Here is a 25,684-nt window from a genome sequence, read left to right as displayed (position 1 = left end):
TGGAGGTGTGAAGTGGACAACCCATTTTATTCTCTCATTTAATTACCGTCCCCATGTCCTAGTTGATTTCTCTCTTATCAGAAGTGCCCATCAAGGGTTTACTTAGGCTAGGCTAAGGTGGCATGTCCTTTGTTAGCCTTAAGGAGCTGAGAAGCAGTGCCAAGCTGTCTTTCTACTGCCACGAGAAGAGGGGCCGTAGGAGACCATCCTGCTGTGATGTGTCGCTCTCAGTCAGCAGTGTAACACATGAATTCACCTGCAGGTGCTTGCTTCCTCCCCTGCACATTGTGAAAGCAACCACAGACCTTTGTTCCTCCCTATCCTTGAACTATAATGCCTGGAGTTTATGCGGCTAGTTCCAAGACTCTGATTGCTGGTGGTGAAATGGAAAAAAAAAATTAGTCAATAAATATTAATAAGGCTGTCAAATGTCAGTGGCGTTGCAGTGTAAGCCCAAAACTCTTAAGATTGCACATGTTCCCTTTGGTGTGCTTCTAGGCTGGAAGCCTGGAGGACTCTTGCTGAGCCTATGTAACACAGTGGATTGAATTCTTGAGTGTGTTTGTGTTGCTCAGTAGTGATATTGCTGTTTCCAATATTGCTGTAACCAATTTCTGTTAGAATGCTGGATTTCAAGTAGGCTTGCATGAGATTTTTGATATTAAAGGGGACTTTGAATGACAGAAGCTGCTGATTTTTGAGGTTTTTTTTTTTTTTTTTTGTGCTACAGAAGAGAATTTGGCAGTATTAATTTATTCCCAAAGAGTTTGGTGTTAGGATATGCCAACAAATTAATTTTTACATGGTTGTAAAGTGTGCATTGCTCAATAAACCGAGGAGGGAAGTCCCCTGTGGTTCAGGGGTGGTATACAAGAGCATCAAGCTTTTCCTGATGATACTGCTCTTCCAAGGAGATGCAAATACCAATCCAATTACAAGATGTGTTCTTTAAAAAACAAACCGATTCAAAACAAAAACAAATCTTGCAGGAGCCTTAAAGAAGGCACAGTAACCCATACCTGTTCCTAGCAAGCTGGTGTCCAAAAGGAAGGAATGTTCCAGATTCCAAGTCATCAGCTCAACTGCACCTTTTATCTTCATGTACACAGATATATGGGCAGATGTTTGCATGCCTCAGAAAAACCACCTAGGTAATGCATGGAAAGAGCTTGGACCTTAATCATATTTTCGTGTTATAACAGCCCTTTCCCTTTTGAATCTGAGAAAGTTTGAGCCTTTCGAGCCTCTCCTGAGAAACTTCCTTTGTATTAGAGTGGGTGGAAGAGAATGTAGGAGAATCTGAGTTTTCCATTGAGTTCCGCTCTGAAATGGGAGACACAGGGAGGTTTTATGACACCAGGGACTACAGAAATGGCCCAGGAGAGAAGGTGAGCCTTTGCACTTTAACTAATGACTGAAAAATCAAGGAAGATACAGGTTTCCAAATTACCATGGGATATGAAGCCTGTTGAGGTTTTCCTCTACTGAGATCTCTGCTATTTAGCTTGGAATAAAAATCTCTATGAAAATCACATTCTGAAATCATTTGGAACATGGAATCAAGTGAATGCATGCCAGGATATGTATTTTTTGAATGCAGTTTACGTAGGTGACGAACACTTCAAGGTTCTTTGATGTGGAGCCACAGCCTCAGTTGAAGCTATGCCTGTTCATACCAGCCTGGGGGTTGGGTTTGAGATCTCAGAGAAAGTGCTTTGATAAAGAGCAGTTTCATCATGTGCATGATCTGTCCTTTCTTCCTGCTGAAGTCTGGTAACACTGGGACTTGTACTGAAATGTAGCCTTTTAAAACCTTGAGATATTTTAGTACCAAGACACTCAAAATGGCTTTGCTGGCACTGGAGAAGAACTGGTGCTTCAAGATGGTCCATCAGTTGTCCAGTAAAGACACCAAAGCATAACAAACTCTGTGTGTGTGTGTGTGTTAACAGAGATACTGTGCAGCTTCTGTTTAATTTGGTGTGAATGAATGCTCCTTAAGCATTTTGAGAAATGTTACAACAAACCTTTTAACTCACTGCCTTAAAATCGAGCCTGAACTTCAAGTGAAGAACTGAGGATACTGAGTCAGCAGCGCTGATTATAATTGCAACAGTGGAAGATTTTACCAAGCAACTTACTTAAATAACTTTTTTTATTCCATTTGTGATAATCCTGGAAGTGTTACCTGAAAAAGATGACCCATTTTGTTTACCAGAATGAGTTCTTTCATTGTCAGTCCTAAACCAAAACTAGACTGATGCCACTCTGAAAATTTGTGCATTTCAAGAAGCAAAAGGATTTGAGGCCAAGCCTCCTGTTTTTGCTCACTAATGAGAGTAGTAAAGGGACTATTATGCTATACAGGGAGTTACTAGAGGCTTACCTCCTTATGTTTGCTCTTTGCTCTCCTCCATTGGAAGACATGGGAATATGGTCTGAGGAAGAGAAGTAATCCACATCAGATATAAAGGCTGCAGCCCCCACTAAGAAAAGAATGGTTTAGCTGGAGATAGGAATTTTGGTGCTCAGTCCTTCAGAAATGACTTTTTCCTTGCACCCTACTGAATCAACTGGATGCTGAGCTGACATTGCTGCAGGCTTTTTGTCCTAGCTATTGTTGTAAATGCTTCTCTTGACTGCTTAGTGGGTCTGTTTGTTCTTTATTCATACAGAAAACTAAGATTTTATATCTTCTGGTTTTTCTTTTTTTTTTTTTTTTTTTTTTCTGATTTTAAAACTTTTGATTACAAAATACCCTGTTAGCTGAAAGCAGTTGAGAATCTTGAGTTGAAGGGATGAGAATTTGGATGGGAGCAGTGAGGGAAAATGTCCAGCCTCCAGTCTAGAAAACTGAATGCAGTGAACAAAACAGAAGATACATAATTTAATGCCATGATTTAGACTAAAATTACTTACTTTATCAAGAGTCTGCATCTGTCTGAAGGTAGACCAGTTCTTAGCTAAAACATTATTATCTGAGAGCCTGACAGATATCTTGGGGATATGTTTTGTATCATTTTTTGTGAGCTTGGTAGAAGCAAAAGCAGAAGGACTGAAGGGAGGAGAGCACTTAGTGTCTAGTTCTGTCAAGCCCATGTTCTGATATCTCTTTTGAATAGCTCTGATTTTTCTGTAATAATAAACACAATTTAACTACCACGTACTTTTCATCCTGAAGGGTAGAGCACAACTAATTGGGGGGGGAAGATATATTCAAGGAAAAAGCCAAATAACCTAGCTGGAAAAAAAAAAAGAATTTTCTTACATATTACCACTGTATGCCATGTGGTTATTTTAAAACAGTAAATTAAGATTCAAAGGTAACCTATCAGTGGGTTAGGCTGTATAGTAAAACATGATAGAATCACTTCACCATGATCCAAATTAGAAATTACAATATTTAAGCTTTTCCCTTCTTAACTCACTCACACTTTCTATGTGGGGAGGTAGTTGGGGTTTCAGGTCAATTCAAGGCCAAATCCAAATGATGGATTATCTTGACAGCGTGGTCCTGTGCTGGCTGCAGGGCTTTAAGGCTCTCCTGCCTGTGCTGTAATTTGTCTGCAAGATGGGTGTTTATATGGACTTTGTGGTGTCAACAGTAAGACGTGAGCTGATGTGCAGCCCAGTGGAGTCTCCTCTTGCTGCCTCTCCCCACTCTCATTTTGCAAACAGCAGTGGCTTTCAGAGCGTTTGTGCTGCTGTAGCTAATCCAGGCTGACCTGCCTGCTTGCTCTCCTGATTTGTTAGAGTTTTATCAGTTAGGGATTTGTTTTGGTGGCAGTCAAGCTGTGGGTAATGCCTGTAATTACCCTCATGTAAAAAAAATGGTTTAAATTGCTGTGTTAGAAAGAAATATACAAAGGAATGAATTTTGATAGTTTACATGCAGTGGTGTTGTCTCTGCTTGGATATTAAGTTAGTTTCTGCAGTTAAATCTCTTTTAAATCATTCATACTGTATGTAAAGAATTTCTGAGTTCTTTTCCTGAGTTGGATTAGTGGGCTGTGATGTTCATTAATTCATGAAGAGCAAGACTTTCTTCTGTGTAATCACATGCTTCTGATTACACACAAGACTTGAGTGTGGGGTTTTTTTTCCTCACAAGAGCTCTCTACACAGACTATAACATAAGAAGAACTAGTAAATAAAATTGGTCATAAAGCAATAATACTTTAAAAGGAAATCACGTCAAAGGCGGGTCAAAGCTGTAACCCCGAGCTCATGGAGAATTGGCAGCTGAGAGAGTGCACTAATTTTTTAGAGCTGCAACAGGAGGAAGGAGCACCCCTCCCAACCAATTTGGAAAAAGTTTGCCTGCTGAGGGATGAACAGTCTGGGCTGCTGGTCAGGCCAGGCAAGTATGTCACTGCAGGGCTGGGAGGGAGAGGGAATGGGCCTCTCGGGGCTGCCTGTGACTCTGGGTGATGTTTGTGTTTGTCTCAAGACTTGATAGATGGTGCTGACATTGCAGCTCTGTCCCCCCTCACTGAAGTTGATCAGCTCTCCATATATCTGAGTAACTGGATTTGAATGGTGTTCTCTTTCATCATAAATCGGTTTTTCGTATGAAGGTGTCTATAGGGCACTAGTTTCTCTGTGCAAAGTGCTGGGCTTGCCTGGGCCTTCTTTCCATGGAGGAATAATTTAGCAAGTATGGCAAGCAGCTCTGGACAAAACACAGATCTTACAAACAGTGAAAAAACCCCAAGTGACTGTGTATTCAGCACAGTCAGGAGAGTCCAGCTCTGTCCTAACACTCTTTGGCTGTAGGTGAGAGTGGTTGGTGTGGCCATGCCCAGGACTGAGCCCTTCACATTCCACATGGACACAGCTGGTTGTTCTGGGTGTTCTGCAGGGTATGGCTTCAGACCAGGAGCTGCCCCTCTGTCCTGTTCAGCTGTGCTGCCAGAAATACCTGGCTTAGGCTGGGCCTGAAAAGGTGACCAAGTTTTGTACCAACCACAGGAATGAATTCAGCCTTAAAAGTTAAACGTGAGACCACTTGCAGGTGTACTGTCTAAAGTTTCAATACCATTGTGATGTCATATACTTTTAGTATATTACTGTATTGTAATATTTGCATCTTTTTTTTGTGTAATGAAGAAAAAATGAAGCTATGTTATAGTGGGTATCGTTTTTGTGACTCCATTTCTAAGCCAGCTATTTCCCAGACTAGTCTGAGAGGAGAGATTGTTACAAACATGGAAATATCTGAATCGTTTACTGGCAAATGATGGCAGTTAATGTTGGAACTGAAAACTGGTTCAAGTTCAATAAGGAGATGTTACCAGATTTGAGGCATGTTGCTAATTTGGATTGCTTGTTTCCTACATGGTATATTTCTATGAAACTTTAATAACAAATAATGTGATAAATACAAGGCCACTTGGTTGTAGAAAGCAAATCTAAAGAGAAGAATGTGAATTGCTATGAGAAGGTGTTTATATTTTAGGATGTTCTCAAAACCTGTATCAAGAAAGATGAGCCTGGGTTAATTAATCATGTACAATAGTTATTTTACATGGGAATGGAAAACACGTACAGGGCAAAATGTACCTGATTAGAGGACCAGTAAGTTAGAATGGGAGAAAAGCTAGAAAATCTATAACCACAGCAAAGTGACATAAAGGAAACCTCCTTTTTTTCTCTTTTTTTTTTTTTTTTTTTTTTTTTTTTTTTGTTAATCTAATATTATGTAAACAGTATAAAAAATATCATAACACTGGGTGGTGATTTTAAAAGCTAGAAGGAGACAAAATTGACTGCTACACATTTTAAGTTCTATCCATTGACCATTTTTTATCTGATTATTTTCAACCAAAATTTACTAGTTACTGGTGGTATTTTCCAGGGATTTTTTTTTTTTTTTGTCTATTTGCCATTGGTATATAAGAAGGAACTAAGCTTATATCTGTGGCCGTTGATTAGTTTTTCACTCAAGGAGATGAAAAATTGGGGCTGCATTTAGACAATTGGTGACTCACTTGTAGGAATCTGCTGTGGAGGGGTGTTTGGGATGGTATGGGAAACAATGTGTTATTTGGGAGATGCTGTGGCCCAGATGGTTTGTATGACCAGGATGACAGGACTTGTGCACTCGAGTTAGCATCTGTAGCTGGTGGGCACGGAGTTGTTGCTGGTGTGCTTTGCTCTCAAGGCTGTTGGGTAAATTCTTGCTGTAAAACTTTGTTTCAATTCACCATGATTTGAGGTAGTGAGTGGGAGTCAGGGTTATATCCTTTAGCTGAGCCCCTGGTTCAGCTGCAGTGAGTCCTGGTCATGAAATACCCTTTTGCTCTGGGTCTCTAACTCAAATATCTTCTGGAGCTCAGATTTTATTCAGGTATTGCATGTAAACATCTCTTATATATGGAAAGTGGTATTGGGTTTAAAGGGGTCAGTGAAACTGCTTTCAGTGAGCTATGATGGATAACGTGCTTAAGATTGTCTGCTTCTGTATTCTGGTGGTAGAAATACTAAATGGAAATGAATGTCTGGCACTGAATTTGTTCAGGAAAAATCAGACCTGCAAATGCATGCAATTTCCTGTCCAGTACCGGCATTTCTGATATTTTCATTGCATGTATAATCCGCTCTGCAGCTGAGGTTTTCTTCAGACTCTTGAGGTGTTTTGTTTTGTGCCAGACTGACAGCAGAAGGCTGCAACACAGCTCTGAAGTTTGGGGTTCGTTTTAAATGGAGCTTGGCTCCTTTTTTACAGAATGCTCTTTCTGTTGTGAAGATCATGAGGTTTACACAGGGGCAGTTCTGAAAGAACTGATAAGAGAAGTGATATGATTTATTTAAACTGATTTTGTGGTACTTCACACCTCACTGTTTAAAATCCCCTTCCCTGAGCTCCCTTTCCTTCCCCTCTGGTCGAGAGAGTGCTCACTTTGGAAATACATTTTCTTTACAGGAATTCAATGTCATTTAATTGACTACAATTAATTGTGAGCTATACATGCTGATGTGTGGTGTTTTATTTACTTTATGCAATTGTGACAAAGCTTAGAGTAGTTGCAATAGTAAAGAATTTTTTTTTTAATTTGGTGGCATTTCAGTGTTGAGGCAACAATGACTTCACTTGGTAATTAAACCTCATTTGTGAAAGACCTTTTCCCTATTAATTTGATCCATTAAAGAAACGCTCTTTGAAGCTGGTAGTTAATCTTCCTATTTACATGGCTGGGTTTTACTCAGATTGGTTACAGTTTAGGTTTAAATAGCAGCTAAAAATAGCCAACTGTTGTGCTGTACAGTTTAAACATCTATCTATAGTAGTAGGCTTTCTAGAAAGGAAACACATAGTAAAAGGGAGAGGAGACGCTGCCACTCTGGCAGCACTGGTTGGTTCCAACATCCCCTTTTCCTTGGGTTCTGCCCATCAGCTCCAGTTGACAGCACTTAATGATCTTACTCTGGGATTAATTTTTAAAAGAAAGCACTATGGGCTGGATTTGAGCAGCATTTTAGTCAGTAATTAATAATTCAATGGTTGGGAGAAGTTCTGACTGTTTCTGCTGAAGGCTGCTGCCAAGGGTGCTAAAGCCTGGCAAAAATCTGGAAACTACCCAAAATATTTTTGAGAACATTAGGCTGTCAGGAAGAAAATACAAGGGCTGAAATCCCCACTTGTGAGGTTAGTGTCTATTTTCATCTCTTGAGTTGTCCTTCTCTGCGTGCCCTGTGTGATTCACACAAGCCTGACAAACCTGTGGACTTGAAGTGCTCAGCTTGATTGCCAAAGCAGGGGGGATTTAACTTAAAAGTGTCTGCAGTTGAAAAGGAAGCAGTGACAAAACTACAGGAATCTGGGTGGATGGCAACCACTTACTTCCAGTTATTCTCTCTTGAGTTTTTGTTGTAGGACGGACATTCTGCAGGTGAAGGGATCTTGAATGAGTAGCTAACAAAAATCAAAGGCATAAAGGTGAATCTGTTTAAGGCAGCAGAATTGCTTGTGCTACTGTTACTGTTTCAGCTGGCATAGAGTTAATTTTCTTCCTGGTGCAGGGCTGTTGTTTTGGAGAACAGTGCTGATAGCACACTGATGCTTTAGTTGTTCTTGAGCAGTGCTCACCGTGAGTCAAGGACTCCTCAGTTTTCCATGCTGTGCCTGTGAGGAGATGCACAAGAAGCCAGGAGGGGGCACAGCCAGGACAGCTGACCTAAACTGACCACAGAGTTACTCCAAACCACAGAGCGTCACACCCAGTGTATAAACTGGGGAGTGCTGGTCACTGCTCTGGGATGGGCTGGGCATCAGAGGGTGGTGAGCAATTGCATTGTGCATCACTTGTGTCTTGGGTCTTGTTTCTCTCTTTATGTTGTCTCCCTTGTCATTGCAATAATTATTTTATTTCAGTTATTAAACTGTTTTTAAGTTGGCCCATGGGTTATTCCTTCGTTGCAGTTTTCCTCCCCACCCCATGAGGGTGGGACAGGTAGTGAGCAAACAGCTTTGTGGTACTTAGTTGTGGGCTGGGGTTAAACCATGACAGTTACCTTGAAATACCTTTAACAAAATAGAGTTACAGTGAAATCTGTGGTCCAAGAAAGAGGACAAAGAGAATCCAGATGTTTCAGATGTTTTTTCATCTCCACCCTAAGTTTTCCAGCAGGAGAACAGGTACTTGAGGCCTGTCTTCAGTAAGAAATGTTTAATCAGGTTAAATAGCTAAAATATTTTTGCAGTATTGTTAAAGGTCAGACTTTTCGTAATGGCTATTTCCAGATATACCTGTATGTCAGGAGCCTCAAGCTTCTCAGACCAAGATATCCATCACTACAACAGGAACATCTGTTGTCACAGGGAAATTGAGTGTGAAGAAATCTGCAAGATGGGGAAATATTGTCAGTTATTTAAGGCTGTCCTTCTGAGGGACATGAATTTATATTTACAGGAATCAATGGGACTACTGTATGTCCAGAGTTTTTTACAGCTATAATTCCCATAAGTTAGTTTTCAAAGGTGATTATTCTTATTATTATTATTATGTCAATCTATTAATGTTTCTTGTTCCCCATAAATAGTTTTTCTCTGCTGGCAGTGGCAAAAGTAGGAAGAGAGGGTGGTGGGGATGGCATACAGTTTTATCAAGTTGGTAAAAAGGAAGGTAATTGTGAAAGAGATTCTGATAGCTTATTCTGTCTTTTTCATGGGTTATTAAACTTCTTCCACATGTCAAAGCATTCGTGCTTCCCATATCAGTTGTAATGGTACTGTCACACCTGTGTTTCTGCACAAACTAAGCAGGTTTTTGGCCACTGTGGGTAGCACTGCAGGTAAAGGACTGAAAATGGTTTTTTTGGGTATGTATTTGCTAATACTGAAGAGGAGAGATTAGATTTTGGGAAGGAGCTCTTTATTCAGAGGCTGGTGAGACCCTAGCACAGGCTGCCCACAGAAGCTGTGGCTGCCCATCCCTGGCAGTGTTCCAGGCCAGCTTGGATGGGGCTTGGAGCAACCTGGCCTAGTGGAAGGCGTCCCTGCCCTCGGCAGGGGATTTGGAACTGGATGATCTTTAAGGTCCCTTCCAGCCCAAACCATTCTGTGATTCTTTGAATCTGGTTCATTATGTCCCAGGGAACATTAGCTCGTGAATTGCTTTGCTCTGTAGTTTGTGGTACCTCTCACAAGATGTGTGCTAACTAAAACGAACTTTTGCACAGACTTAGCAATGTGAATTTGGCAGTGGTAGTAGATGGCTTTTAAGTCTAGTGAAATCTTAAAAAAAGTAATTCCCAAATAGCAATTGGCTTTTGTTTCTCAGGTGTGTGCAAAATGAAGGCGGTGCCTTAAGAAGATGTAAATGTATAAAAAGAAAACTGGACAATAATAGTGTGTGGTTTCATATAGTTCATTTAAAAATAAGAGCACATTTATTTCCTCAGGGACAACAGCAGCACTGAGCTCTTATTTGCACATGTGAAAAATTTGGAGCTCCCATGTGAAAATGTTTAGTTCAAAACACATCTGACCAGATGCATGAGGCAGATGTGACCTGGTGTTGGGAAAAGGGGGAATTCTCCCTGTTACTGACTGGCAGCCTTGTTTCAGTGCTTTCTCTCAGTGAGCTGTTCTTTACCTCGTGTTCTGGAGGAGGCAGGTCTATAGAGGCAGTGGGAGCAGAATGAGGTATTGTTTTCCAGTGTAGGGGAGACTCTGGAAGGGGCTTTTCTGGAGAAAGAGTGAATCATAGAATCATCATGGAATGGTTTTGGGAAAGGGACTTTCTGTATTGCTTGAAAAGCAGCATATCTTATGTTAAATGAATATCTTCGCTTATCTGACCTGTTAGGTGAGCTTTGTAGGATTGCAAAAAAGGAAGAACTTGGAGAATGTACATGATATGTGATGCTGGAGCATCGAGCTGGAAATTACCTGCTCTGTAATTTGTTGAATGGACTTGAGAGGTCAGGATTTGGAGGCTGGAGAGGCAGCACTCAAAGTATGAGATAAGCAGGAAGGGTTCTGAGTATGAAAGCATCTGTTTGAAGAACTGATCTTGTTGGAAGACTCTGTGGGTGTCAATTTAGTTCTGGCAGAGCCCAGCCAGAGCAGGAGTTGATACAAAGAATGACACTTGCTCTTTAAACTGAGCTGTACATTATTCAACTTCCGCAACTGGTTACTTGGCCACTGGGCAACTTGGTTTCAAATATGCCTTTCACAGAGAGCTCTGTTGCCTATATTAAACCAAAACTTTGTTTCCATAGGATTAGCTCTGAACGCAGGAAAGAGAAGTCGAGGGATGCAGCCCGGTGCCGGAGGAGCAAGGAGTCGGAAGTGTTCTATGAGCTGGCTCACCAGCTGCCCCTGCCGCACACCGTGAGCGCGCACCTGGACAAGGCGTCCATCATGAGGCTGACCATCAGCTACCTGCGCATGAGGAAGCTGCTGGATGCTGGTAAGGGAACAAGGTGGTGGCACCATCTGGAAGGGATATTGAGGAAGAATCTATTTGTAAGACCTGTCAGCAGTAAAATAAATGAATAGGTTGTGTCCCTTCTCTGGGAAGGTGGGAGACCTTACAGTAGAAATCAGCTATTGGCAGTGGCACAGGAAAAATCCACTGTTCAATGGACTTCATTTTTTCCCTTTCTATTCTGGTGGTCCTGGTTGTCTCATCACAGCCCTTTTCAGTCTCATTTGACCCTTCTCCCAAAGTTAGATTCCTTCATTTGAATCTCTTCTCCCCCAAAACTTGTTTGTTCCAGCTGTGCTTTCTTGACTGTAGATAATTGGTGCAAGGCTGACTGAGCTAACTATAGTTGTGTCCCCTTAATATAAACTGCAAGGAATAGTTTTGTAAATTGTGTTTCTGTGATGTGCTCCACTGGAGGTGAAGGTAGCTGAGGATATGTTGTCTCTGCAGCTACACCTGCCCATGCAACTGCAGGAGTATCTGAGTCAGGTTGTGAACCAGAAGCTGCATAGCCTGCCATGGGTGCTGTACTGGTTATTTGTGCTCATGCATGTCTACCTTTACTGTATACAGGAGGAACTTCAGTAGCCACACTCTGAAATCTCTCCCAGAAAGCCCCTGAGAGAAGTTTATAATGCTTTATTGAGATAGGTGGTAAATTTTTTGCCACACAGACCTTTTCCTTAATCTGGAAGGTTTATTGGTTAATACATAGCAGCACAGAGGGTTAACCTCACTCTGATCTTCTGTGATTTGGGATACCATTGCTAGAGCTTGAAGAATTGAACTGATCACTTATCTAAATGAATTATACTGGTTTTGAATGGTCCTGCAAGATTGACTCCTTGCAGACTGGTGCCAGAATTAATTCCTGATGGTAAGTGAAGAATGACTGGTGTTTGCTGAAACAAAAATGTGTGGCTGCTTGCAGGTGAGCTGGAGACAGAAGCCAAAATGGAGAAGGAACTGAACTGTTTCTACTTGAAAGCTCTTGATGGCTTTGTCATGGTTCTGTCTGAAGATGGGGACATGATTTACATGTCTGAAAACGTGAACAAGTGTATGGGACTCACTCAGGTGAAGTACTGACATTTCCTAAGACTATTTCAAATCTGCAAAAGCTGTTCCATTTTTGTGTATGTGAAGTTAAACACCTGTATACCTCTTAATTTTTGCAGTTTGAGTTGACGGGGCACAGTGTATTTGATTTCACTCATCCGTGTGACCATGAGGAGCTGAGAGAAATGCTTACACACAGAAATGGTGAGAAGAAAGAAAAAAAAATCAATTTAATTTATTTATGGAGAGTTTCTGTTGGCATTAATACAGTTGGATATCTGCCAGAAAATGGTGTTGAGTTAAAAAGCTAGTATGTTTTTATTTCTTAAATCTCAAATTACACCTTGTTGAGACACACTAACAACAGGAATAACCAAAATGTTTTGTCTATATCCTAATTACAGGAGAAATAAGACTTCATTAGCATTCTTTAATCTAAAAAAATTAATGACTAAAATGGAGTTCTTGAGGGTTGAAAGAATAAATGCCTGCAGGAATAAAATTAGAGGTAGATTGAATGAGAATGATTTCAAGCAATTACTGTCGAGGGACATGGAGAAGCTGAGTTGGTGCATTTGTCTTGGTCTGGCCTTGCATTTCTGGGACAACTGAGAACAAATGCTTTCTTCCAGAAATCTGTGGTGGTATACCTACGACAAAAAAAGATGGTGTATTTAAGAAACTAATCTGGAAATACTTGAACAGCCCCAGAAAGGGCTTTGGTGTTGATGCTTCTCTGCACCTTTTAATTGGTGCATGAAATTGGTATATTTACACAGATTTCTGGGACTTCTTTTCTCCGTCTGAGGGAGCAGAACACCGTGTTTACATGTTCTGTGTGCTTTGAAATGTAACAATTGTCCATGAATTACAGCTTTCATGTCTTCTAAAGATTTGATAAAGGCTGTAAAGACTTGGCAGCCCGTGTGCCTCCAGACAAATCTGCTGTACTCAGTAGTTGGAAGCCTAAAATCTGACCTCTCTACTTTCTCTTTCATCAAATGAGGGTTATATGGACTCTGAATCCAGATAGTGATAAACTAATAAACCTGTCCTCTGCTTTCTTGTAGCACTGTAAATCTTATGTAAGTCTTACATTGTCATCCTATTTAATTCAGTGGAAAGGACCTGATGAGATACTGTAGCATTAAGGGCCCAACTTTGATTTTATAAGCATTTTGTAAACTTGTCTGCCCTTAGAATTGAAGTATGTTTCTCAGGCTAGATTAGACTTCTCCCCTGCCTCCCCCTTTGGAATACAGTAATGCATCCTGGGGGTGGGGGAACAACTTCCCTAAAGCAGTGTAAAAAATCTGGTTTTGTTGCAAAGGCTTATTCTTAAAAATGTCATATCACTGAGCTTCATGCAAACCATCTCCAGCATGTCTAAACTGGCCAGACTGGAATCAGATGTCTGGAAAGCATTATTACAAAAGCTGTTTTGCAAATGACATTGGCAGACAGAGGTCTAAATTACAGTAATAATAGTACATTTTTATATTTATTAGTATTCCCAGGTTGCCTTCTACTGCAGCTCTTACATCAGTGGAATTATTTTGGTTTTGAATTGAGTATTAAATAGTCCCCTTTGGGACTGTACAAGAGCAAGTGAATGTAAATGTGATTGGCAGAAACAGAACTGCATTCTTATTTTATGAAGCTGCTTTTTAAACTTTCAAAGCTGGCCATTTAAAAAAATAATGTCCGGTGCTGAATCAGACTTGAAAGTTGCTCCATCTTTTACAGCTGCTTCTCAAAGCAGAGCCTCAAGCATCAGTGCTTGGTAACAGGATTGTCATGTGATCTTCAGCTATCAATTTCTAGATTTGTTTAACTCTTAAAACTTACTGAATTAAATAAGTTTTTGCTGCTTCTGTGAACTCTGCTTTAGCTTCTCCCCCACTTCCTCCATTATCGAGGATGTTTTAAAGTAGCATAAAATGTGCTTGAACCCTTTAGTCTTTGGTTCTGCAAATTAATTTTGTCAAGCCAGTAGCTGCAGTGCAAGCCACCATGAAGAATTTCATGGCTACTATTGTATCTGCAGGATGAGAGCAAATTGTTGTATAAACTTGTATTAGAAGTAAGCTCATGTGTTTTAAACTTCCCCCTCTGCCTTAATTTGGTCCTTGCTCTTTAGCAAGCCTCAGCAAACTGGCTCTTCCACTGCTCCTTCTCCTGGGTGCTGTATTTCCTCCTTGCACACATTATGAGCTGCTTGCAGCTCTCCTGATAGCATCAGTTACATTTTCTTTGCCCACAGTAGCGTAGCTGGTAATTGACTCTGCAAGGATCTCCCCTGTAAAGGCAAAAACTTGACTTAGTCTGCTGGTAGCAAGTGAGGCTAGAAAATAAGTGCCACCAATGTTGATTTGTGTCAGGGTTTCTCAACTTTTTTTCTCCCAGGAATGTTAATAATGTGTTTAAAAACTTGGTCCATGTTTACTCTGAGAATGTAAATCACTGTGGAAATATTTGGATGCATATAAACAGCTGAGTTGTTAATTTTGAATTGAAAAATTTGCAGTCCTGAAGAGCAAAAAGCCCAAAAGGTACTTGGTTTGAACCTCCCTAGAGTGAGTTACTGATGCATTTCAGTAGAAGTCACTTCAACAGGGCTTCTTATTCTGCACATGCTTTTCTTGTCCTCTGTTGCAATTTTAAAATATATTAAATTTCCCATTGGTCTTTCTTTTGTCCCACTCCTTTTTCTTGAAATCTGGGAGTGTGCAGTTGGCTACAAATACAATCCTGATCTTAAAACATTGAAACTGGGCCACATCAAAAGCCTTTCCTGTGAGGACAGGCTGAGAGAGGGCTGGGATTGTTCAGCCTGGGAAAGAAAAGGCTCTGGGGAGATCTTTGAGTCTCTTGCTGTACCTAAAGGGGCTCCAAGAGAGCTGGAGGGGAACTTTGGACAAGGGCCTGGAGTGACAGGACAAGGGGAAATGGCTTCCCACTGACAGAGAGCAGGGATAGATGGTTTTTGGGAAGGACTCCTTCCCAGTGAGTGTGCTGAGGCCCTGGCACAGGGTGCCCAGGGAAGCTGTGGCTGCCCCATCCCTGGAAGTGTTCCAGGCCAGGCTGGACAGGGCTTGAAGCAACCTGGGATAGTGGAAAGTGTCCTTGCCCATGGCAGGGGGTTGGAACAAGATGATCTTTAAGGTCCCTTCCAGCACAAACCATTCTATAACTCTATGAAACTTCAGGGGTTTTTTGTCTACTTGATAGTAAAACTTGTTCTGAAAGATGCCATTATCAGAAGTGCTGTTAGGTGTATGAATCTTTTTAGTTTATTTTTTGGATCTTCCCTTAGAGTTCTGTGACATGTTTGTGGAGGCTTTTTTATGGCTTTGGAAGATGATCTGAGAGTTTTAAGAACTGGTTTGCTGTTTGCTTTTGCTAGGTCCTGTGAAAAAGGGCAAAGAGCAAAACACGGAGCGCAGCTTTTTTCTCAGAATGAAGTGTACACTGACTAGCAGGGGAAGAACAGTGAATATAAAGTCTGCTACGTGGAAGGTAACTGATGCAAAAGAATATTTGCATAGTTTGGCAGCTTCCTCTTCAGATGTCATAACACTGTATTTCAACATTTTTACTTCACGTAATGAGCTTGAGTTTCACTAAGTACTTCATAATTTAATGATTGTGCTTCATTATGCTGAATTTTAGTGCTGAATACATCACAGAGGTAACTGAAACAGTGTTTTAAAATTAGTTTTTCAAAACCCTTTTAATGAATTTTTCATTTTAAATTAGAGGTCATTTATTTACAAACAATTATAATTACTAAATATGTTTGCATAAAGCCTTCTCTGGGAAAAAAGTACTTGACACCACTTATGCTGATTCCTGATTTCTTTTGATTTGACACTGAAAATGCGACAGTTGAGGTCTCTCTGAAGGACTTCAGTGCCATTCTTTTGAAGCTGCTGGCTCTCCCTTTTGTAATAGTTGGAACAAAAAGAGGCCAGCCTGATAACTTTCTGCAGTGAATGCATTTTCTCCTCTGGACAAAGTAACCTTTTACTGTATCGAGTGGATTACAGCTCACAGTTCTCTTTTATGATTTGAATTTGATTATTCTGGATCAAACAACTCCTTTGCTGCTGTCTGTGAACTATTTCTGCTTCAGAATGGTTAAAAGAAAACCCCACAAAATGCAGAGGTTCCTGTCTGCTGAAGAATGTATTTGATCTCTGTCATCCCTCTGCAGAAGTTCCAAAATGGGGGTTGCTACTATTACCATAACTTTCAGATTTAGATTGTGAGATACTTTTTGCTGAGGCAGTTGCTCATCAGAGTTGTCATTATCGTGACTAGAAAGGGGAGTTCACAGAACTTGCAGCAATGTCTGGTGTTGCTCCAGCCAGTGCTGAGGAAGGAGTTGGGCTGTGAACCCATCCCAGGATGTGTGGGGTGAGGAGGAGGAGGACACAGCTCTCCTAGAGCCATCCCTTGCCACTGTCCCCTTGAGGGGTGGGGAGGGGAAGGACTTGGCTCTGGGTGTACTGGTGGAAATAGGATTGTGTTGTCGGATAGACCAAGCCTCGTCTCTTGCTAAAATCCAACTCCCCCGTAGGTGCTGCACTGCACTGGCCACATCCGTGTGTACGACACGTGTGGGAACCAGACTCACTGCGGATACAAAAAGCCTCCCATGACCTGCCTGGTGTTGATCTGTGAACCTATTCCTCACCCATCAAACATTGAGGTCCCCCTGGACAGTAAAACGTTCCTCAGTCGTCACAGTCTTGATATGAAATTTTCCTATTGTGATGAAAGGTAATATATATGATTTATACTGTAAAAGAGAATTCATTTGAAGGATTTGCAGGGCTGGTACATGTTGGCTAATGTTTGCTTTTTCGATAACTTAATTCATCTTGACAACGCAATCATTCATGGCATACTTGGGCTCTTCCGAACTGATCAGGATGTCCTAAAAGCCAGATTTTTAGATCTAAGGAGGATGCAGGGTTATTACTTTGGAATAACAAATGCGAAAGGGACTTTTTAGAGGGGCAATGGTTTTAAACTGACAGAGGGCATGTTTAGATTAGATATTAGGAAGAAATTCTTGACTGTGAAAATGCTAAGGCTCTGGCAGTGAGATTGCCCAGAGAAGCTGTGGCTGCCCAATCCCTGACAGTGTCCAAGGCCAGGTTGGATGGGACTTGGAGCAACCTGATCTAGTGAAAGGTGTCCCTGCCCATGGCAGGGGTTTGGAACAGGACAGTCTTTAAGGTGCCTTCCAACCCAAGCCACTCTATGATTCTATTAATAAATTCTTTGCCTTCAGTTAACTGCCTCTTCAAATTGGTCTTTACTATAGTGGAAGTGATTAAATTTAAATGAGAAGATTCTTCCAGACACTGAAAAAGCAAGATTTTAGGTTTGTCAAAGATGGGACATTTTGGTGACTGAAGAGTGTGTGTGTAATACTTGTCAGATGTATTTTATTGCTACTGCTTCCCCCCTCTCTCTTCCCCAGGAGATCAGTGTCTGCTTTCTTCTGTCAAAAAAAACCCAGACGTTCAGCTGTACTTTTAATGCAATACATCTGCTGTTGAATAATTAGATTTTGTGTTCTGGTGCAAAGCAGGGGTGTAGTCAGACACATAAGACTGATTTTCCTATCCTCTGGGAACTTGGCTTGATAAATTTGATAAATGCAAATGAAGGAAATAATCAGCACAAGGGTTTTTTTGGTTGGGGTTGGTTTGTTTCATTTTTTGTTTGTTTTTAATTTGGTGTTATTTATTACTACCCATTTCCTTTACTTTATAATAAAGTGAATTTCTAGTTAGTTTTTGCAGTTAGATGCAGAAAGAGGTTAGTGCAGGTTATTTCTGTCCTCTGCAGTAACAACCTTTCTAGCACTGATGGTGTCACATAAAAGGTACTTATTTGGTCACATTCTGCATCTAGAATGGGGCAAAATACAAGCACTTCCCTGGTTAGCACTGCCCTCTAGAGACTAAAGAAATCCCATTTTCCTTAAAGGCAAGCAGTGCTTGAGTGGGAAGAGTAAATCTGATTCCTAATTTCTCTTAGTTGCAGGATTAAAACTGTTGAAGCGTATCTGTTATTTTGTTGAATTCTCATATTTGTCTAAGCTGGTCTGTAAGTAGCTGGTCTACCTTGAAGCAAAAAGAAAAAAAAGTCTAAAATGTGGGGATTTGTTTAATCTTACCCCACTACATGATTTATAAGTACTCAATGAGAAGTAAAATCCTATGCCTGCTGAAATTTCTCTTTTAAAGAAGCATCAAAATAGCAATTTATTTCAAAATGAAAAGTCCCAGTAAACCTAATTTGCTGCTGCAATGTATGGAAGTGATTCTTATGGTTTTTCTAGATGTGCAAGCATCCAAATGCTCTGGTATTTGTGCTGGCCCATGTCTGCTTTCACGTAGCAATTTTTTCCCTTGTTTTAAAGAATTACAGAGTTGATGGGGTACGAGCCAGAGGAGCTCCTGGGTCGCTCAATCTATGAGTACTATCACGCACTGGATTCTGATCATCTGACCAAAACACACCACGACAGTAAGTGCAAACTGAATTTAAAGCCCTCAAACTACAGGAGATGAGAGACAACCCTGGGGGAAAGCAGCAGAAGAACAAGGGCTTTCTTTTAGTTGCAGATATGAATCTGCAATGAGTACTCATCTCAAACAATTTTGGGGTTTTTCTGCTTGTAATTAAAGCTGGTGTCCTTTCTGCTTTTAGTGTTCACAAAAGGGCAGGTGACAACAGGACAGTACAGAATGCTGGCGAAACAAGGTGGCTATGTCTGGGTTGAAACTCAAGCAACTGTTATATACAACACTAAGAATTCACAGCCACAGTGCATAGTGTGTGTGAACTACGTGTTGAGGTAAGTTGAGTGGACTTTGGTGATCTTTGTCATCATTTTTACTGAAGACAAAGTCAGATTCTGATGGCATTGATCCCCTGTTATGTTATGATGTTGCTGTTCCCTAACAGTGAAATTTTTCTTAGAATACTGCCAGTCCTAGGATTAGAAATTGTATTTGAAAACAAAACACTTTCTTGGTCTTGTGATGTCAGTAGATGATCTCTGCAGACAAATGAGTCTAGAACCAGATTCTTCTGTATGGTTGCAGTGGAAGCATTTGAGCATTTGTGTGTATTGTAGACAACTCTCTAATCTTTGTCCCAAGTCTGGAGCAGTTAATTCTGCTAATAACTTTGTTATGGAGTCAGAGCAGCAGTAGTGGTGTTATTTTTGATCCCATCTATCTTTTTCTTCCTTAGAACCCCTCTTTTAATTGAAAGCTTCTGCTGAGGGTGGACTGGTTGACTCTTTTTCTGCAAATGTCTAGTACTCCTGAATTAGTTTTTCAAAACTTCAGTGAATGTACCAGTATCAGTCTATCAAGATATTGCACATTCATTTAAAACAAGAAAAAGTAGTTTAGGAAATAGCAAACTTTTTTCTCTTTTTTTTTTAAAAATATTTTCCTTACTTTTTCAGTGCTTTCAGAAAAGCATGTTTATTTTTGTTACTTTTTTTTGATGGCACGACAATTAGTGCTTGCTTTTTCTGTTACTTTTGAGAAAAGAATGAGTAAGAAAAAAAGAATTCTTAAAGCCCTTATCCTGGTAATTTTGTGGGATATGTGTGGTAGGGTGTTTTTTGTTTGTTTGTTTGGGGTTTTTTGTTTGTTTTGTTTTGGGTTTTTTGGGGGATGGGGGGGAGTGGGTGGGTTTCAACCTACAAAACTATTAAGCCAAAATTTATTCCTTTTAGCTGTTCTTTAACAGTCATCTTCCTCTCTGACAGTGGAATTGTTCAGAAGGACTTAATTTTTTCCCTTGGACAAACTGAGTGTATGCTGAAACCAGTGGAGTCTCCTGACATGAAAATGACCAAAATATTCAGTAAAGATGACCTGGATGATACCAACAGCCTATTTGAAAAACTGAAACAGGAACCAGATGCTTTAACTGTGCTGGCCCCAGCTGCTGGAGACACAATTATCTCTCTAGATTTCAGCAGTAATGGTGGGTGTGTGTTTAAATAGGAGAGCATGTTAATTAGCGAAGTTACTGTTTTATAATAGATTTCAAAAAATAACCTCCCAGTACCACTTGCCCAGTGGTATTTCAGCTGCTGTTTAAATTTAATGAGGTCCATAGACACGCACAGTACTGTTACTTAGGTTGATGGTTTCTTTTAATTTTTATAGAGTCTGATGAACAACAATGTGATGAAGTTCCTTTGTATAACGATGTAATGCTCCCCTCATCCAGTGAGAAATTGCAGAATATAAATATGGCAATGTCCCCACTACCTGCCTCTGAAACTACAAAGCCACTTCGTAGCAATGCTGATCCTGCACTCAATAGAGAAGTTGTATCAAAGCTGGAGCCAAACACAGAGCCACTCGAACTTTCTTTTACCATGCCTCAGGTGCAAGAGCAACCAACCAGCCCTTCTGATGCAAGTACCAGCCAAAGTTCACCTGAGGTGAGTTTCGTAACTTGGATATGCTGTCATTAAAATGGATGGGCTGTTGGGGCTTGTGGGGCAAATCTGGTTAAGGTTGCAGCCACGACAGGAATTGGAAATTATTTCTACCTTGTGACTTAAGCTCACGCCATGATCTGAGTAAACTGATAAATTTTCATATCTTTTCATTAAAGTGAGTCTTGCAAAGATATGCAATGCTATCTGATAGAAATAAGGAGAGCTTGGGATTGGTCTTTTTCATTCAGTTGGTTCAGACACAACTTCCCTAAACAGTAAAGTAGTTGCAGTAAATTACTGTAGAGGCTACTTCCAGGTTCCACCTAAGCAAGTGCTTCCCAGGTGGGGTAAATTTGAATGTAAACAGACAAGTGTATTTTCCTTTTCCATTTTAATTTTGTGCAGCTATAGCTTGGGATTAGTTCTGCACTAGAACATTTTGCAGAGAATCTGTAGGTAACAATGCCAAGTGATGCAATGACAGAAGCCTAAAACTGTGCTCAAAATGTTTTCACAGCCCAGTAGTCCCAACGACTACTGCTTTGATGTGGATAATGATATGGCCAGTGAATTCAAACTGGAATTAGTGGAGAAACTCTTTGCCATAGATACAGAAGCAAAAAATCCATTCTCTACTCAGGTAATATACAGTAACTTAAAATTCTTAATCATCTTATTCTGAGTGTACTTCTTTTCCTTTTTAGAATGTTTTCAGAAATCATCTCCTCTTTTTATGTAATATTTTGATTAAAGTGCAAAAAAAAACATTTTAAGGATTTGGTAAAAGGAACAGCCTTGATGAAGTCATAGCTGATATTTCTTCCTCACTGGTTAAGTTCCACCTCTTGTCTCTTCCAGGAAACCGATTTAGATTTAGAGATGTTGGCTCCTTACATCCCAATGGATGATGACTTCCAGCTGCGCTCCTTCGATCAGCTGTCCCCTCTGGAAAGCAGCTCCTCCAGCTCTCAGAGTGCAGCCACCATCACCATATTCCAGCAGGGCCAGACGGCACCGAGCAGTGCAGAGGAGATGAAGGTGGCGGCGGAGTGTGGGGACGATGCGAAGACGATAATCGTCCCTTCCTCTCCCGTGCGCGGCGTCGCCGAATCCAGCAGTGCCCCCGCCTCGCCCTACGGCGGGAGCAGGAGTCGAACTGCCTCTCCCATCAGAGCAAGGAAAGCAGCAGTGGATCAGGTTGAAAAGCCTTCTCCAGGAGCACCCAGCTTGCTAACAGTCACTCTAAATAAAAGGTATTTTAAAAGTGCAGCTTAAGCCCTGGTGTCTGTTCAAGGAATTAGATATAAATTCTGCCAGCTGTCGTGTGTTCATCTTTGGCATTCTTCAGAGTAGAAATTGAGACATTTAAATTAGGACATGTCAAATGAGGGTTTTTTTAATGGTAAACTCCCCTAAAGCTGATTTCGTGGTAGCTTTTACATAAGCACCTCATGTAAAAGGCAGCTACTGTAAAAATTCTGCTCTTGCACCTGATGCGCAGCTTTTATAAAAATGCAGTAAGCAATTTACAGGTAGCTACACGCACATAGTATTTCTGGTGCTTTCCTTGTCCACTGTGTTAGAGGTAAGAGGCAACTACAGTCTGTGCTACAGATACTGCAGATATCAGATATACAGATATCTGTAAGCAATAGATACTGCTCTTCAAACTAAATGTGTTTTGTGATGGACTGTGGTGCCTGTAGTAGATATTTATCACAATAGAAAACTACAAGTCAAACATGAGATTTATGATATGTAAAAGATTTATCTGTACATAAAAATATTCAGAATATTTCCCTCACCCATCTCTCCCTTCTTTCTGTTGAAAGTGAACTGCTGAACTTTTATGCTTTTTTTTCTGCAGATTTAAAAATTTTTGTTAAAACTTATTCTGAGCTTCACAGCAAGATTAAAGGCTAATATTTGCTATGCTCACAGAAAGTTATTGTTGAAATAAGTCAATTTATGAATGAAAAGTAGTGGAGTTCATAAATTCAGTTCTGTGCTGTTGTATATGTAAGTGTCCACAAAAGAAGAATGGCTTGAGGAAAGTAGAAACGTCTTAACAGCCTGAATCAATTTTTCTTAGATCTACTGCACTGGATGAAGAACTAAATCCAAAGATGCTAGCTTTGCATAATGCTCAGAGAAAACGAAAAATGGAACATGATGGTTCACTTTTTCAGGCAGTTGGAATTGTGAGTTTTGTTTTACCATTTTAAAATATTCACTTTTAACCTTGCAATTTCTGAAATGAGGCGTCAGTGCAGACTCCTGAGTTGAGCTGTTGGTAAGGAGTGGACTCTTGGCATAAGAGAGAATTGATAGTGAAATTTATATATATATATACACACATACACACACACACATATATATATATATATATATGCAGATACTCCACTTCTAGTTCTCTTTTACTGTCAGCTTTTCAGAAGTGCCTTCTACACCCAATCTTTCTTGATTAGGTAGAAGAGACTCTTCTGTGAACATATATGTTTCTTTAGTAGAATATGGGCAAGTGTAAGAAATCCTATTTAAATGTGTAATTGCTGGATTTATTTAACTTTTGAATTCAAACTCTGTTTTCAATTTGTCAACACTGGAGATTAGTGTTCTTATGCTTCTTCCTATGCTTTTATTTTTCCATTGGGTCTGAGATTTCTTTACTTAATCAGATAACAAGACCATCTGAACTGTGAGGGAAGAGAACTCCAATAATAGCCTAGCAAATGTCTATTGCTGCCACTCCCTTTCATGCATGCTTGCTCTAGTATTAGTGTGGGCACTTAGGAGTAGCTCCTCCTCATCTGTCCTAGCTATTCAAAAGAAACGTAGATACTCCTAGATTTGTGTCACTTAATTGGAGGTTGTCCAGCTTGTTATTTTCTGCAAGGGTATGTTGTCTCCATAATCTTTGTCTCTCACTGTCAGTTTTTCATATTTTGAAACCTTGGGCTTTGCCACTGCACACTGTTCTCTCTCTCATCTTCACTGCAAATTCCCACTTCTCAGGTTTTGAGAAGTCTTAGTCTTAAGTCTTAGTTCTTCTACTGTAATGTAGCCTTTGAGCTTCTCTGTTTCTCTACTGGGCCACCTCCTACCTGTAGTCATCTACCATATCTTACAGCGCAGGATTATTTTTCCTCTGAGCTCTCCTTACTCCTGTACTAGCATTCTAGTTTGGGCATAAGACAAATGAGTTTTTCTATGCCATTTTTATGCCATTGTTTTCATTTGCTAAATGCTTTGCACTTCCATGCATGTTGTTCTGCTGCTTCCAGAAGCCTTGTAAGAATTCATAGCTCTGCAAGAAATGTTATTTCCTTCCACTGCCCTTTTCTCGTGCAGTGGTCCTACAGCTGTCATAGTGTTGCTGATAAAATATTCAAAATAGCATGGGATGTCATTAAATACACAGGACACAAGCAGTTCAGTATTAACTGCTGGAATAGTGTTCAGGCTTCTGTGCTTAGTGTCTGTTTAATGCTTACAGGTTCAGACTTCATCCTTTGCTAAACCTTTTTCTTTTGTCTGTATCCGACGAAAGTGTTATAAATATTTTGATGGTTTCTCAGAGTCAGAAGCTGAATTTCCATGAAGCTGGGTCTTAGTTGGAGGTATTTTAAGTAAGTGCTTTTGTTGTTTGGCTTCTCTCTCTACAATGGATTTCTGGGAGGAGGATATACAGGCCTTTCACACGCACACAAGAAAAATGATATTAAATCCAGGCTTAGAATACATGCTATTCTAGGGTTGTATAAACACTTGCCACAACTTCTTAGCTCTAGGGAAGTGGGATGTATTTTGCAAAGAGTGAAAATGAGTGAAGACCAAAGTAAAATACTACTTTAGCTTCCTAGAAAACAGGAGAATCAGACAAGGATAAGATATAGTTAGGTTATAAAATACTGTATTATAGTAAGGCTATAGAATAATGGTATAAATCATTACACTGGAACAGTTACAAGCCACATCTTTCTTAACGTGAAGGGCTGGATTGCGTTCATGGTAAAAAAAAAAAAAGCAGCAGCAGTGTAGGTGACTGATCTCACTATGAACTGCAGCTCTGAGTTAACTATAACTTCTACTATACAGCTGCTCTTTTGACTTGCACAGGTGTTTTATAACCTGAAAACATATGCTGTTCACTGTTTTAAGTGTTGAGGATAATGGCAGTGTTCTGAAATACATTCTCCTCTTTTTGGAGCAGTCAGTGTCACTAACAAGACCAAACTTTGCAGATTCAAGTACTTTTGCCAGCAGACTTGATGCTAAGATGGTGCTTCTTCCTTCCATCCCATCTGTTTCAGTGGCAGCTTCTTCTTCCTTACCCCAATTCTATGAAGCCCTTACAGCTTCCTAATCTCCATATCTTCTGTTCTGCTGTCAAAACAATATGCTAAGGAGCCATATCTGCACTAGACTGGTGCAGGACTGCATTTTCCACAAGGCTTGGGTCAGGTGGCTTGGTGGCAATAACTGGAGTGCAAGCAGAATTTACATCCTAAATGTGTAGATAGAATCAACTACTGAGGTTCCTGACTCTCCTGCCTACACTATTAATTCCAGTGCAGAAAGCCATTAGAGACTCCAGTGAAAACCTGATGCTTACTCACCCCAGAGCAGTGGTAATTAAATAGGTGTGTTTGTGTACATGTACACGCTAATCTTGAGCGTGGTAACTGATGATAACCAGGATTTTGTAATTGTTTTCTGCAGGGGAAGTAAGGTCTTGAAATCTGATTCAGTTTTCTGTTAAATAATTTTCAAGTTAGTGTACTTGGAAATATATTTCTCCCCAAATTCTGAACAAAAACCACTTTTAAATTATAACAATGCCTACATTAGTAGTTAGTGATGGAAACTGTTAATTTGGAAGAGGGGCGTGGAGGGATATAAAGATACAGTATTCACTAAAGAAGACTCATTTTATTTCTTTCTAGGGGTCTTTATTCCAGCAGACAGGTGACCGTGGAGGAAATGCATCACTTGCTTGGAAACGTGTAAAGGGATGCAAAACAAATGGTCACAGTGGAGGGGAGCAAAAGACAATCATTCTACTATCAACTGGTTGGTATCTTCCTTTCCTAGGCAGAGTGGGTGGAGGGGGCTGTGTGAAAGAGAACAGAGTCTCCAAAACTATCCAAACTTAGCTCCTGTGAACAGCTCTAGGAGAGGCTAAGCATGG

The 25,684-nt window shown here is 40.3% G+C and overlaps 1 protein-coding gene across 2 annotated transcripts in view; it reads left to right on the top strand.

Annotated features, from left to right (window-relative positions):
- The window catches only part of HIF1A (hypoxia inducible factor 1 subunit alpha), a 34,517-nt gene that overhangs the window by 3,874 nt on the left and 4,959 nt on the right, over positions 1-25,684 (top strand). The window contains exons 2-14 of one of the 2 annotated variants that reach the window (XM_082282808.1): positions 10,729-10,919; positions 11,869-12,014; positions 12,116-12,200; positions 15,403-15,515; positions 16,579-16,781; positions 18,439-18,545; positions 18,729-18,876; positions 19,807-20,027; positions 20,213-20,493; positions 21,011-21,133; positions 21,352-21,746; positions 22,586-22,694; positions 25,440-25,566. In XM_082282808.1, the coding sequence (XP_082138934.1) occupies positions 10,729-10,919; positions 11,869-12,014; positions 12,116-12,200; positions 15,403-15,515; positions 16,579-16,781; positions 18,439-18,545; positions 18,729-18,876; positions 19,807-20,027; positions 20,213-20,493; positions 21,011-21,133; positions 21,352-21,746; positions 22,586-22,694; positions 25,440-25,566 (2,249 nt within the window). The remainder of the gene's footprint in view (positions 1-10,728; positions 10,920-11,868; positions 12,015-12,115; positions 12,201-15,402; positions 15,516-16,578; positions 16,782-18,438; positions 18,546-18,728; positions 18,877-19,806; positions 20,028-20,212; positions 20,494-21,010; positions 21,134-21,351; positions 21,747-22,585; positions 22,695-25,439; positions 25,567-25,684) is intronic. The other variant, XR_014226446.1, reaches the window with a different exon arrangement.

The sequence above is a fragment of the Coloeus monedula genome (genome assembly GCF_965178545.1).
Source record: "Coloeus monedula genome assembly, chromosome: 6".
NCBI classification, from domain to species: Eukaryota; Metazoa; Chordata; class Aves; order Passeriformes; family Corvidae; genus Coloeus; species Coloeus monedula.
The sequence above is the reverse complement of the archived record's forward strand: the minus strand, read 5'-3'. Positions and strand labels throughout refer to the sequence as shown.